The sequence below is a fragment of the Cataglyphis hispanica genome, chromosome 8 (genome assembly GCF_021464435.1).
Source record: "Cataglyphis hispanica isolate Lineage 1 chromosome 8, ULB_Chis1_1.0, whole genome shotgun sequence".
Classification (NCBI taxonomy): domain Eukaryota; kingdom Metazoa; phylum Arthropoda; class Insecta; order Hymenoptera; family Formicidae; genus Cataglyphis; species Cataglyphis hispanica.
This window is the reverse complement of record NC_065961.1, coordinates 172,503-188,642: the sequence shown is the minus strand read 5'-3', so window position 1 is coordinate 188,642 and position 16,140 is coordinate 172,503. Positions and strand designations below refer to the sequence as shown.

General features: G+C 32.3%; 1 protein-coding gene across 5 annotated transcripts in view; it reads right to left on the bottom strand.

The window, feature by feature from the left end:
- Positions 1-2,510: 2,510 nt before the first annotated feature.
- Positions 2,511-16,140, bottom strand: part of LOC126851771 (KN motif and ankyrin repeat domain-containing protein 1) — a 57,375-nt gene continuing 43,745 nt past the window's right edge. For all 5 annotated transcript variants that reach the window (XM_050596076.1, XM_050596078.1, XM_050596077.1 and 2 more), the window contains 6 exons: positions 14,800-14,906; positions 14,008-14,088; positions 13,110-13,340; positions 9,410-10,656; positions 5,374-5,977; positions 2,511-4,429 (listed from right to left, as the gene is read on the bottom strand). In XM_050596076.1, the coding sequence (XP_050452033.1) occupies positions 3,983-4,429; positions 5,374-5,977; positions 9,410-10,656; positions 13,110-13,340; positions 14,008-14,088; positions 14,800-14,906 (2,717 nt within the window). In that variant the 3' untranslated portion in view covers positions 2,511-3,982. The remainder of the gene's footprint in view (positions 4,430-5,373; positions 5,978-9,409; positions 10,657-13,109; positions 13,341-14,007; positions 14,089-14,799; positions 14,907-16,140) is intronic.

The following is a 16,140-nucleotide window of genomic DNA, read 5'->3' as shown; positions in this document are numbered from 1 at the left end:
TATGCGTACACGTTCTCATACGTACACACACACATACACTCATCGCGTATAGCAAACAGCTGATCAAGCGCTGTAGCGGGATGATTTAAAACAATCGTTCGTCTTTAAAGGATCGTATTCTTGAATGATTTCTAAGATAATTTTTTCTTTACAAAAATTTCGTCTGAAGCTTGGTTTGTAAATTATAAATGGTAATAGTGAGCGAATTACGGGACGGGTACGCTGTAGCTCGATCAGCTATAGCGAGCGCCTCGTGTAAGCGCCTGCATTGGACGGTGAGTTGCGCCGCCTCTGCCTATCATATGTACCCATCCCGTAATTCACTCACTATTTCCTTTTATAATTTAAAAACTAAGCTTCAGATCAAATTTTCGTTAAAGAAAAATTGTCTTAGAATTCAGAAATACACTTTAAGGACACTATACTTGTTTTGATACATGTTGTAGATCTAGTGAGATCCGCATATTCTATATTTCGCTTAGAAGAAGTTATATCACGTTTTGAAATTTTCTGAAAAATATTCTTTATTTAATTACGCAGTCCTATACAGACCCGGTTTTGCATTTTGGTTTTTAAAAATTTATAATAAATAAAAGGGATTGTTCCGTTTGTGCACATTATCGGACACGACAAAATTTCCCGATTGGACACAGACCTGATCGGATACAGACCCGATCGAACACAGTCCCGATCGGAAACAGGCTCGATTGGACACAAAACCAATCGGACACATACTGTTGCTATCAGACACAGTCCTAATCGGACACAGGCTCGATCGGACACAAACTCAATCGGACACAGTTTCGATCGGACACATATGGTTGCAAATTGAACACCGACCTGATTGGATACAGGCCCAAACGGACATCGACCTGATTAGACACCGGTCCGATCGAACACAGACTCGATCGGACACGGGCCTGATACTGTAGCATATACTTTGTAAGTTGTAAAACGAGGTCCACCCTGCCTATGGGTGGGGTGCGGGAGAAGGGACCTAAGGCCCCTCTTGCACCCCCAACCTCCCGTGTGTGTGTATCTGTGTGCGCGCGCGTGTGTGCTTCTTGTCCATGCATGTACTTTGGTATAGCGTCTGTGTCCGATCGGGTCTGTGTCCAATCAGGTCGGTGTCCAATTTACAATCATATGTGTCCGATCAAAATTATGTCCGATCGAGCCTATGTCCGATTGGGACTATTTCTGATAGCATGTGTCCAATCGGGTCTGTGTCCGATCGGGAAATTTTGTCGTGTCCGATCTGTAATGTGTGCAATCGAGACTCACTCAAATAAAGTACAACTTCTGGCTAACTGCACCAAATCCGTCATGAGCTGTACCTGTTTTGTTTACTTATAAAATATTATTTTAATTATTTTTTCCAAAAAAATAGCTCTGTACAGGATTGCGGGCGATTCTACTGATTATAAATATTATAATTTTAATGTGATTCTCTTTATTTTTTAGTCGTAATACGGGAAAAGCGAATCCGTAATTCATGACTATCCGCGAGAAGTTTCTCCTCTACTGTCTCTCTTGCTGACCCTTAAAGATGATACGCGCTTATAAATGTACAAAGTCTATATATAATTCAAATTTTGCATTTTTTTTCTATTATAATATATATGCATCAAAAACATTATTTTTATTTAATTATTTTTTTTTAGAATATCGAACGCCAATTTTTACTTTTTTATTTCTTTTTCTTCGTGTTTAATTAGCCTGAACAGATCCAGAGCTAATAAGAGATGGGTCAAAATAAGTCGACTATCAACGGGTAAAAACTTTTACTTTTAAAATTTTTCTTTTTACGCAAAAATATACATCAAATGAATATATTTTTATAAGTGAGTCTCGACTGCGCACATTACCGATCGGACACGATAAAATTTCCCGATCGGACACAGGTCTGATCGGATACAAGCCCGATCGGACACCGGCTCCATCGGACACATATGGTTGCAATTGGACACAGGTCCGATCAGACACAGGCCCGATCGAATACAGATTTGATAGACACAGGCTCGATTGGACACAGACGTTATACCAAAGTACATGCATGGACAGAAAGCACGCGCGCGCACGCATACACACACATACGGTGGGGGGCCTTTGGCCTCCCTTTCGCATCCACCCCGCCGGTAAGCAGGGTGGACCTCGCTTTACAACTTACAAAGTACATGCTACAGTGTCCGATCGGGAAATTTTGTCGTGTCCGATCCATAATGTGTGCAAACGGGACGACCCCATTTTTATCAAATTTTAAAATGAGTAAATATTTATCCAAAGTATCATTTTTAATGCTTAATTATTCTTCTTATCTAGCGACAATTTTTACTTTTCAAGTCTTTCTTTTTATGCAAAAATATATCAACTGTATTTTTAACAAAATTTAAGATAGCAGATTAAATTAAACATTTACCCTCTAAATTCTTATAACAGAGGATATTATATATATATATATATATATATATATATATATATATATATATATATATATATATAATGAACGATTGTATTTAAAATCGTTATATTTCCCAGTTTATTACTAATTAGGTGATAAATATAAAGGCACAACAAACAATAAGAGATACTCTTCATTACATTTTAGATTTCTATGATATATATGATTTCATGCATTATTGCCCTACCTTTTGCAATATACGGATAATCATAACACACTTTCTAAAAAAACAATCATTCTAGAATTATTTTTGAAGATAGCGAAAAACACGATATTATTAACCCAAATCTTTGATCTCTTGAACTTAAATAATTACATCTATTCACAACCTTATAAGAAAATCGCTCAATATATTTGTTCTTTTTTCACATGAATACAACACAATTATTGTTAATATTTGTGTTGACAATTTGTTCGGAATTCGAGATTAAATATATTCATATTTATATATCTAGATATTACTTACATATATAATATAAAGTTCTCAATATGAAAGCCGACAACAACTTTAAAAACATAATTTTTTTCATAAATTCTTCGACATTTATGCTTAAAGATCTACTATCTCTATGTATACAATTCGCTATCTAACATTTTTTCTTCTTCAATATAGAACAGTGACGAGTATATTACTCGTGAATAAAAACATCATAAATCATCCAATCATAAAAAATTTCATGTTGCTATAATATACATCTATTAATATTCCACATAGTATGTATACTCAAAAAATTCAGAGAACATTCCAAAAACATCCTATTGTTCAAAGATGTTTTTGGAATGTCCTCTAAACGTTTTTTGGATATGCTGTGTAGAATGTATCACGTAATATTTTCCTATGTATATTGATATAAGATTATTTTGTTAACGATTTGATCCCAAGAAGTAATTCGAGATTAGGCTTGAAACCTGTGTGTATTATATATCATAAAAAATTCAGATCATTTGTTTTGGAATGTTTAATGCCACAGAATAAAAAAAAGAATCGCTTAATTTTTTGCTGTGATTTGTATCATCATGAATATTGATTAGTACTTTCATACCCTGCCTAAGAGAAAAATTGTGCTTCAAGGGTGTGTTACACAAAGTTATCAAATTTACAAAGGATATGAAAGCTTCATCAAACATTTGTCTAAATATCTACAATGATTATATTAAAAATTACTGCTACAAATTAAAGTACAAGATTTTCTCTAATGTTACCCTGAATAGATATATACATTGAGCATGATCCTTGGTAAATTATATGACACAATTCTGTTAAAACGAATCGATCATTAGACAAAAAAAAGCTTCAATGTATTGTCATATTTCTTCACTGTATATGCATGTGTTATAATTTATAACAATATAAAAAAATTAAAGACGATAAAAGTTATACATTTAAATGCAAAGTTTTGTTTTCTGTTTCTATTTTTTGCAGCAGTTTGTACGTCCTAATTACTATCATTATTATGCGTCAAATAATATCCGTGAAAAGAAAACTCATGATAGATGGAGAAGAGAAGAATAATTATCGAATTATTTAGTGGGATATTTCGATGTATTTAAAGAAATGTTGGATGAATGAAGACGCCGCGATGGCGCTGGGCTAGTCGGAGCCGATGGAGATGGTCCAGTGGGCGTTGTCGGCTTGGAACCTCTTCTGCTTCGCCTCAAAGTCGAATATGGGCTAGTGCCTCGATTAACGTGCTCGTGAGCATAAAGTAGCACTCCGATATCCCGGTTTCCCGCCTCGAGAGCGATCTTCAGGGCCGAACTACCGTCAACGTCAACAATAGACGGATCACAATCAGGATGCGCAAGAAGCAACCTCACGATGTCGGTGTGACCATGTTCCGCTGCACACATCAAAGCAGTACTACCATCTTCGTCCTGGATATTAACTGCCGCTCCAGCATCTAATAGCAACTGCGTCATATCTTTACGTCCGTGCGATACTGCTAGCATCAACGCAGTTTGTCCATGCTTATTAAAAATAAGAAAAGAATTTGTAAGAATATTTGAAAAAAAAATATATAAAAATATTTGAAAACAATATTTTTAAAATATTTAAAAAATATTATATATAACATGATTTTTCATGAAAAAATAAATAAAAATTACAGAATAAAATTTTTTTATATAAGGTTTCGTTTTTAATAAAATCAATTTTAAACATTAAAAAAAATTAAGTTGATCTTGAAATTAATGCTTGACCTTAATCTTCTGATCTTGATTCAAGGTCAAATAAAGATCAGATCAGGATTAAGATCAGGATTAAGATCAGGATCAAGATCAGAAGGTTATTTCAAGGTCAACTTAATTTTTTTAATTGAAAACTTATATTATAATTATTTGTGTTTTTTATATCAATTGATTTCTTATTCGTACATAATATACAAAAATACACAAATAATACACAAAAAATATTACTTCTGACTTATGCATTAAAGATTGATATATATCATGTTATCATTTGATCATAATACTCAATTTGAAGTTAGCCATATCACAGAGCTGAAAATGAAAAGATAGACATCGCCCGCGATATTTCAAATTGATAAAACTCGTATAATATATAAAATATTTACATTATATTGTACATCATTGTATTCATTTCAAACAGCGCACATTTTTCATGTTGAATTATTCACATTATTATAAAAAAATTATGGATATCTTTCTGTTCGTTAACACAGATAGCTTTTGGAAGTAACAACTATGCTCACAATATAATTCAGTTTGAACAATTTAATTTGATATATATTTGTTATAGCCTCCTTCTTTTAGTTTAAAAGATAAAAGGAGGCAGCTACTTTTTGTGGGATACTCTATATATATATATATAACAAAGTTTTCTTATATTTACACAGCAGAATTTTTCTTAATAGTAATAGAATTTTCTTTAGTAATACTAGAATTTTCCTTACCAATTTTGCACGAATGTTGACATCAGCAAGTTGGAACAATCTATTTGCCACAGAACGGTGTGTGGAATTCCTGACTTCTGCCAAGGCAGCCAACATCACAGCTGTATAACCAGCAATGTTTGCCTTGTTGATGTCGCAAACTTTCGAGTCTAACAGTATAGATACTACATCGAAATTGCCATGAGAAACTGCATAATGCATTGCTGTATTACCACTGGTATCTGTCATGTTGACAATGTATTCCAGCAGAGTACTAGAGTACTCTTCAAATCGGTCCAAATAATCCTCGACATCTAATGGATTTGCGCTAGATGTACTGGATATCTTGAACCATTCTTGTTGTATGATATTAGTAGCATTTTTAAGCTGATGAGAAATGTTTCTACCAGGCGATTTTTTAATATTATCATTGAGTACTTTCATGGCAGCTTGCATCTCTTTTGAGGGCTCAACTTTCTTCCTAGGTTTATTTTGAATTGGTTGAAATAAAGTTGATTCCAATAGCTCAGACTTTTCCTCATTATCCACCTCCTTTTCCATATTACACATTTCTTTTGATACAATTTTTTCATGTTTGTTTTTTTCAGTTTGTAATTGCTGAATGCTAGAAAAATTAAAAAATAACTTTCTTTTATATTTATTAAACAAAAAAAAAATGACACACAACAAAAGTTATGTTTATTTGATTATATAAAAATATTTTTTTATAAATTTTTTCTAATTTTTTAAAACATCTTATGCAAAAAAATTGCTATATTTTAATTATTGCTGTAATGTATTAATTATTGCCAATTCAATAATTGGTATGATTAAAAATTAAAAGTTAAAATGTGAAAATTAAATTAAATACCTTATATGTTATAAAAACTATAAAGCAATACATGTAAATTATAATTATTAATGTCAATTTAACATCGCGAAATTACAAATTCAACATAGTAATAGTCAAGTCAGAGAGTTAAAGCGGCGTTAAGGCCATTGCACGTGAAAAAATTTTATCGTAATCATTAAGCCGTAAATAAATCAACCAATTACAGTTCAAACATTCTTATTGTGTTTAGAATGTTTAATTGTGATTGGTCAATTTTCTTACGGTCTTACGATAACGACTAAAATTTTTTAATGTGCAATGGCCTTAACGGTAAAACATTAACCGCATAAATAAAGATGATTATAGCGAGGAAATATGTTACCCTTTCGCGACCGGATATGACGGAATATTAGTGGCCTCGAGATCACTAAATAAACGAGAAGTATTGCATTGTGGCGACGGCGGCGGCGGCGGCTGCTGTTGATGCTGTTGCAGCATCGATCTGTCGAGATCGAGGACACACTCACTTGCTTATCATAGCAGACCGTCAATGCAACACGAGAACGCGAGATGCGCACCGATGCGATATTTATGTCGTGAAAAAACTCAATGACGCACACGGCACGCGCACGAGCACGAGCATGGATTAAAAAAAAAAACAACAAACCGCCCAATGTGCTCGACCGGCACAAAATACTACGCGGTTCTACTATTCGCAACTCCCTTGCCGCCTCTTTTACTGAGAAACAACCCTTACAGCATTCGACTGCGGAAATAACAGATGGCGTAATTGAGTGGGAAGGATTAAGGCCCTTGCACAATGCGAGACAATAGCGGTAGGAATAAGGAAATAGCGATAGCGATAAGCAATATCTAGAACACTACTTTTTCGAAAAAATAGACCTCTCAATGGATATCGTTTATTGCTATCGCTATTCCCTTGTCCCTGTAACGCCTCATATTGTGCAAAGCTTTTAGAGTTCCGCTAATAAGGGTTAAGACACCGGCTATCAATTGCTGATTGGTTTTCAATCCGGCGTATGTTTCAGCCAAGGCTATTCATCGAATGAACTTTTCCATTAGAGCCAAAAATTGAATGGCTAGCACGTCGCTTTTTGCATAACGCGTTGATGCATTCTGCATACAGGAGCTCTTTTATCTTTTTAATGAAAAAAGTAAATAATTTATTTTACTGAGTTTATTTTTATTAAACATAAAAAATTATATTGATTATAAGTATAATCAATTTAAAATTGCATAGATAAGCGTGTAAATAATTTCGGAGTTTGGTTATATATGGCGGATTGTTTTAACTCTTACTAGAGGAACTCTAAAAAGGATTAGAGACCCTCTAATAAGACACTGGCCATAAGAGCGTGTCGTCCATGTTTAGTCAAAATCCTGCGAGTGAGAGAAAAGTAAGCTCTCTCACTCTTCCACTCACACAAATGTCTGGCATATGCGCCTTTCAATTGACAGTGTAACGCAATGTAACGTGTTGCGTATTTAAAGTTCCATAAAAACAAGATGCTTAGCAAAATTTTGCTGTTATTATATATTTTATTGTATATATTATTTATTAGAATATATATTATAATATATATATATATATATATATATATATATATATATATATATACATATACATATACATATACATATACATACATATATATATATATATATATATATATATATATATATATACACAGGGTGTCCGGCGTCAATCGCATCACCCATCGTGTGCAGATAGAACAAATAAAACTGAGAAGAAAAGTCCTGTACCATTTTGTTCGATAATGCTTAATAAAAGAGTTATTATTGAGTGAAGTCTGGCAATTCAGCGCCGACCTTTAGCTGGACGCACGTCAATGAGCCTGGCATGTGTGCGTGAGCGTTCAGCTGTACAGCGCCTCACTAACGTGCGTCTGGCTAAAGATCGGCGATGATTGGCCAAACCTTATTTAATAATAACTCTCTTATTAAGCATTATAGAAAAAAATGGTACAGGACTTTTCTCCTCAGTTTTATCTGCTCTACCTGCATACGACGGGTGATGCGATTGACGCCGGACACCTTATACATAATATATATATATATAGGGTGTCCCATAATTCGCGGATCACTCGTTGTGTGCATATAAAGGATGTTAAAGTGAATAGGAAAGTCCTTTACCATTTTACGATTTTCCTAATAATTATTGAGATATTCATTAAAAAAGATCGGCCAATCCGCGCCTTAATAAACGCGCCACGAGAAGAAACGTCCTACTGTAATGCGATATTAGGCGCGCGGTGAGAAAGAGTGTTCTACACGCTTGTACGTAGCCTTCATAGAGCGTCTCTCCCACCGCTTCGCCGCGCGCCTAGTATCACATTACAGTAGGACGTCTCTTGCAGGTAGAGCAGATAAAACTAAGGAGAAAAGTCCTGTACCATTTTTTTGCATAACGCTTAATAAAGAAGTTATTATTGAATAAAGTCTGGCCAATCATCGTCGATTTTTAACTGAACGCATGTCAATGAGCCGCGTGCCTGGTAGTGGTGCGCCAGTATAACAACTGAGCGTTCTCGCACACTATCAGACGCGCGACTCATCAACGTGCGCCCGGCTAAAGATGGGCCATGATAGGCCAGACACTTCATTCAATAATAAAGCGGGGAGCACACACTTTTGCATAAGCGCGTAACAATAAGCATAAGGAAATTGATTGGTTCATTTTCTTATGCATACATTTGTGGACCAATCAATTTCTTTATGTTTATGGTTATGCGCTTATGCAAAAGTGTGTGCTCCCCGCTTAACTCTTTTATTAAGCGATATAGAAAAAGAATGGTACAGGTTAGATTTAGGACTTTTTTCCTCAGTTATATCTGCTCTACTTGCACACGTCAGGTAATGCGATTGACTCCGGACACTCTGTATAATTTATAAAATAAAAATTAATTATAAATGTAAGTTCATATATGTAAGCAATCCCAAAGTATGGTTTTCTGCAAGTAAATAGTTTTTTTGCAAGTAAATAGTTTTTTCTTATGTGAACTAATGATAAGATATAACAATTTACTTATTTTGTATAATTAAATATTTTTTACAATAAAATTGATTTTTTCAATTAGGATGATTTTTTAGGATTAGATTGAAAATAATTTTGTGACATGTTAAACATGTTAAATTCTTAATTTTTCATAAAGGTGTTTAAAAAAGTAATCATAAATTACTAACCGATTGCTATTATCGTATTGCTCCTTGTTATCCGTATCATATTTTATTACGCCAACGGCTGATATTTTCGTGTATGTATCTTGACGCTTAAACTGCTTCCTGTGATCACCGGTGGTGTTCAAGGAAATATGAGATGGTCTCGGAATTCTGGATATCATATTGCTATTCTGATGATTTAGACTGTTCTCTGCATTGTTCGCGATCTGTTTCGCTATACTCTTAATCGTCTCCTTGCAATTATCGCAATAATTAGCTGCGCAAGAGATTGAGATATGTGGTCTAACGGAATCACCAACCGATACATCAACGAAATTCTTCTTCATTGTCGAGGTGCCAAAATCTCGGCATTTTGGTGTGAGGCCGAAAGTGTCAGTGCCTCGAGTGATAGTTTTCACCAAGTCATCCACCGTTACCGCCACCGATTTGTTGGCTCTCATCTTAGTCTTTGTGTCGCCGTAGTTGAACGAGTGACTCCTTGAGTTCATCGAATTTAACGACACCGGTGATTGTGCCACCACGGGATCGGGTCCGACACATATATTTTTGGTAGATGGATCGAGTTTGACCTCTATTCCGATCTCCGTTACTGATGGCTTAGCGGTTATACTCACATGCGAACGCATCTTAAACAATTCGGCTACTTGGACCGCATAATCTCGTTTCTCGAGTTTTAATGTTTCTAGGATACATTGAATGCTCTTGGAAGAAGTGTTTTTCATCAAGTTACTTCTATAACTCCTCAGAGCGTCTTCCACGAGCAGTTTAGTATCCTCACTCGTCAAGATGTCTTTCATACTCAAGCTTGTCGTTGTACCGCAAGAACGCATTCTTATTTCTTTCTTCGCTTCCGGCGGGATGTCCTCAATCAAGAAATGATTATACTGGAGAATCCTAGGTCTGTTTTCAGTGTTAGTGCCAAAGTTACGCATTTTTTTTTCGCTTTTGCAATTGATTGAATCATTCTGGTTAAATGGTATCGATTCCATATGAAGGGGAGCATTAGATGTCATTAGATGTCTTTTCCGCACTTCTGGCAGAATTTCTTCCAATATCAATTGATTACGATTGGATTTCCAATTATGATGCTGGGAGTCGCAAAAATTCGTAAAACTCACTGGCGTTTCATCCTCCATCACGGTACTTTCATCTTGAATTTCAGGCATGATCTCCTCGATTCGTAGTTGACTTTTCTGCAAAGATGGTTTGATTGGCGTGCTCGTTATCATGCCGACATCTCTCGTCCGAACCTGCTTGCAATAAGGAAGTATTGTGTATAATTAGTTATTAACTTGAAATGGAAAAATGTATTTGATATTTTATTCTTGACTAAAAACTTGAGAAACGAATCATAAGTTTTGATGTTTTAAAGTTTTAAGTGCACTGTCATCTTCATTTAAGTAAACTGTGTCGTTAATAACATTAATGATTTTTGTCAAGAATGGTTTGACGTCTCTATCAATTTATAAAAGAGATTTAGTTGAAAATAACGAATTGCTTTTATCGCATTACTTGTTTATAAAATGAAATAATTATTTTTAGAACCATCAATAAGAAATTAGAAATATTAATATAATTTTATTTAATATAGAAAATTAAATAAATAATTAAAAGATAAAAATTTAAAAATAATTAATCTTCTAAAATATAATTTATATATATATATATATATATATATATATATATATATATATATACATATTAACCTAATTTGATCAAAAATTCTTGAAAAAGATTTTTCCAAAAAATTATTATTAACTGATATAGTATCAGTTATTACATATATCACAAGATAATATGATATTATATTCTTATTGTATATATATGTTAATCGCTTAAAATATTATAAATCGTTACAAATTACCGAGCAGATTATATTGCCAATGATGTATCTGGGAAGTTTCAAAAAGAAACGTAACATGGTACTGAACAGAGGAAACATATCGTAGCTAATATTTTTATATTTTTCAATCTCAAAGCAGCTTTTTATGAATATTTTCGCGAATATATGTGTACATACGCGAGCACGCGCGTGCAAAAGTCGCTCGGTGACGAAGTGAAAAAACAACATGCAAAACAACAGGAAAATACGTCAAAACTGCGTATCGCCCTTTAAATTTCGATTTTTACTTCTAATTAGAGAAAAGCAACTGCATTTTTCTTCGAGACAAATGCAAATCGATATTTATCTAGAGATTTTTATCTAAGAAAAATACAAAGTTATATATATGCTCTCCTACACAAAAATCCAAAAGACTAAGAAATATTAAAAAAATATTCACAATCTTAATAACATTAATAAATTTAAAAAATCGATTAATTTTACTCTGTTTTATTTTATCCATTTTAATTATTTTATTTTACTTGTTTTATATTTCAATTATACATTAATTATATATATAAATTATACAAATTATAAATTATATAAATAAATTATACATTAAATTAATTAACGTGATTAATATTTTTAAGGAAGATGTAAAATATCTAGATCTTCTTTGCATTTTGTATATAAATATGTATATACATTATGTATATGCAGAGTGTCCCACCAAAAGTGGCCACCCTCTTTTATCTTTTAAAAGAGATAGACCATAATATATCAAATTAAAAGGTTCAAATTGAACTCTATTGTGAGCATAGTAGTTACTTTTAAAAGTTATCTGTGTTAATGAACGGAAAGGTATGCATAATTTTTTTTATAATAATGTGAATTTTTCAATATGAAAAATGTTGTAGTGCTGCTTAAAACGAATATGATATATGATATAATGTAAATATTTTACATATATTATACGAGTTTTATCGATTTGAAATATCGTGACACCTTTTCACTTTCTGTCCTGCTTATGGCCAACTTCTGACTTGTATGTTAGAGATTGATATACAGGGTCCTGCAAAGATTATGCCAACGCTCGTGAGCGGGTAGAACACAGTAAACTGGATTGAAAAGTCCTTAATCATTTTGTCCCATAACCTTTAATAAAGGAATAAAGTCTGATCAATCATCGCCGATCTTTAGCCGGGCGCATGTCGGTGAGTTGCGCTGTGATAGCTGAGCGTTCACGCATACTACCAGGCGCGCGGCTCACTGACATGCGCCTGGCTAAAGATCGGCGATGATAGACCAGACTTTATTTAATAATAACTTTTTTATTAAGCGTTGGCCAGGACAAAATAGTAAAGGACTTTTCTGTTTTACTGTGCTCTACCCGCTGTACATCATATTGTCATTTGATCATAATACTCAATCTGAAATTGGCTATTTCAAGTCGATAAAACTCGTATACATGTAAAATATTTACATTATATCATACATCGTTGTATTCGTTTCACAATGTTACAACTTTTTTCCTATCGAAGAATTCACATTACTATAAAAAAATTATGCATATCTTTCCGTTTGTTAATACAGATAACTTTTAGAAGCAACCACTATGCTCATAATAGAGTTTATTTTGAACCATTTTATATATTTATTACGGTCTATCTCTTTTAATTTAAAAGATAAAAGGGACTAGCCACTTTTGATGGGACAATTTTATATATATATATATATATATATATATATATATATATATATTATATATATATATATATATATATATATATATATATATATATATATATATATACATATATTGTATATAGCTTTAATAAATTAATGATTTATAGAGCGATTAGTAGATATGTATTCGTATACCTGTTGATGTGACACCCCGATGTCTCTCGTCATTACACCACACATGGTTCCCATGTCTCTGGTATATATGATTCCTGTGGTCTTCACATTTCGCAGAACGGTGGCGTGCTGTTCTGAGAACGATTGACTACGATGCCTATGCAGGGTGTCGTGGCGAGAATTTGTTTTACTTAGTTCATCTACTTGTCGTAAGAGATTACGTTTCTCTTCTTTCAATACCGAGACTTGCACCTGCAAGAGAAAAGAGAATAGATCACATGTGCATGGGATTAGATAAGCTTAGTAATAGCGTGTAAGCTTTTATCCAATTTGATAAAAGCCAGCGTAAGAAAGTGTGCCTTGGTATTATGCAGAATAATATAAAGATAGAAAATGTTACATTATTTTTCGATATTTTAAATTGCAGAAAGTTAATATTTGATATATCATTTTTATGCATATTCTCAAGTTATTTGCCAGCAAGTAAAATAAGAAATAAAATATTTTATATGTATTAAGTGTATAAAAATATACAATAATTAAAAAAGTATTAATATTTTTTAGATTATTAATCTTTTTAGAATATTAATCTTTTTAGATAATGTTTTATATAGACCTACTTTCATCAGAATAATTATAAATATAAGCTTATATACAAATCTTTGCATTTCTTCAAAAATATATGGAAACATATAAATTCCATTATACAAATTCAATTGTTTTATATTGCATTAAGCTTGCAACGATATATCTTCATAATAGGAACAATAAAATTGCGATAAAGTAGTGGGAATATCTTATATTCTTTTTCCCGTTTCTCACTAGAACGGAAGAGTTCGCTTGGGTGCAAATTATATATCGGTCGAGATGAACGAGAATATAGAAGGGACGAAAGAATATGAAATGAGTGAGAACTCACCTGTAGCATGGGAATCGCCTTGACCTGTTCCTCCAGCTCCTTCATTCTTTCCAGAGACACCGCCATTTGTTCTCTGATATTCTGTACAATGTATAAAAAAAATAGTTTATTATTATTATTTCTGAATTTTCAACTTTCACCAAAAATTGTGCATTTCAATAAAAATTATTTACCTTTAATATCTTATTTATTCATCTATTTACAACAAAATTAAAATTTGCATAAAATAAGAACTCTTATTATTATTATTCTTGTTACAATCATACAGACTTCTCGGCATATGGCCGATGGTAATGAAGATCGTACGGACATGTGTCAAATACGATCCTCTCACAGAACGTTTACAATTTCCGGGTCAGGCTACTACATTATGTGCCATTATTATTATTATTATTATTATTATTATTATTATTATATATTATAATATATTATATTATAATATATAATATATTATAAACATATTATATATATATATATATATATATATATATATATATATATATATAATATGTAATTATAATGAATATATTATTATTATTATTATTATTATTATATGTGATAAAAAACCTCTAATTAAGAATTAATTGAAGAGAATAAAAATAGAAATTCAATTCATATACTATACAAGCGTTTTAATGAAACGATAAAAAAATCAAATCATTACGGGTAACATTATAACTGCACAGATTTCAATTGCTCAAGTTTTGTATTATAAAAGTATATTGTATAGACGTATAATGCAAGATGTATATATACAGATTCTTTTTTGTAACATAATATCTATCTTCGTACCTGAAGCGCACCAGTACTGAGGTTCGAGTTGCCGCTTCCGACGCTGGCGTTGTCGGAATCTGCCAACTGAACCGCATTTTGCACCGATGCTGTTCCATTCATGCCATCTAGCGTAATAAAAATTATTTAAATGGAAAATTATTTCATGGAGAACTAATCACCAAATATTTTGCAAAAAGAATGTCATTAGTGAAACGTAGTAGCTCAATATTAAAATTTTAATCGATTTCTTCTACTCTATCCTTCGTTAAACTTCAATTAAAAAAAATGAAAATTTTTTTTACCAACTCTAATCCACAAAAAGTATAGGAGAAAGAGTAAAACCAGATGGGCGGGTCAAATCGGATACTTCTGTTTTTTCGTGATATGTATTATTATCTTTGGCTAACTCGTGTTATTAATTGTGGATTGATACCATCATTATTTTAAGATGAATTGTGTCCACGTGGGCATGATATTTCTTTTTTGAGAATAGTTCAAAATTTTCGGACCAAAAAAAATCGATATTGGGGCAACAATTAAATCGTTATCGACTTTTTTTACACAAAGCTTCGGTACATGCAATTGCATTCTGTACATATTAGAGAGTATATTGCACTAATTTTGATCATCACTTTTATATGCCGGAATGTACAGATGTTTGTTATTTTTCTTGTGTTGAAATTTATTACCGGGTATTATTACCTCATATAATGAAAAGAGGAAAAACTGCCGTTCTGATTTTGTCTCTTCACAAAAAGCTAGAAATGAAAAGTTAGAAATGGAGATTGCCAAAAAAAAAACAACTTTTTGAGGTCCCTAAAGTTAAAAAAGAAATTAAATAAGAAAGTCCTGCAGCAAGAAGATATCTTGTTGATTTTTATTTATAGAATATTATTTTGTATTGTATTTTAATTAAAATAAATCAAGATTTTGTAATTGCAAGATGTTTTACATGCTTTCAAATAGGTATCCGATTTTACCTTATAGTGGGTCAAAATCGAATATTTTGACTTCGTCAAAAAATCCTGTTACCCTTGATAATTAAATATTCTTTTTTCGGCAACTAGTGTCATTTTCTCATAATTAAAAAACCTTTAACAGTCAGTAGAACTTTTTTTGCCATCTAATTTTTTGTAAAAAGACAAATCCAAAAAAGAACTCAATTTTACCATACTTTTCCCAACTCTTGAAAAATCAAAATATCGATTTATGAAATTTATTTATTATTGAAATTAATCAAATAAAATATATTTGCATACGCGTATTCTTTCCCTCAAGAAATATTTAATTAACTGATAATAATATCCCCTTTTTATAATCTTTATAAGTTTCGAGAATAATCATCTTTTATTATATCAT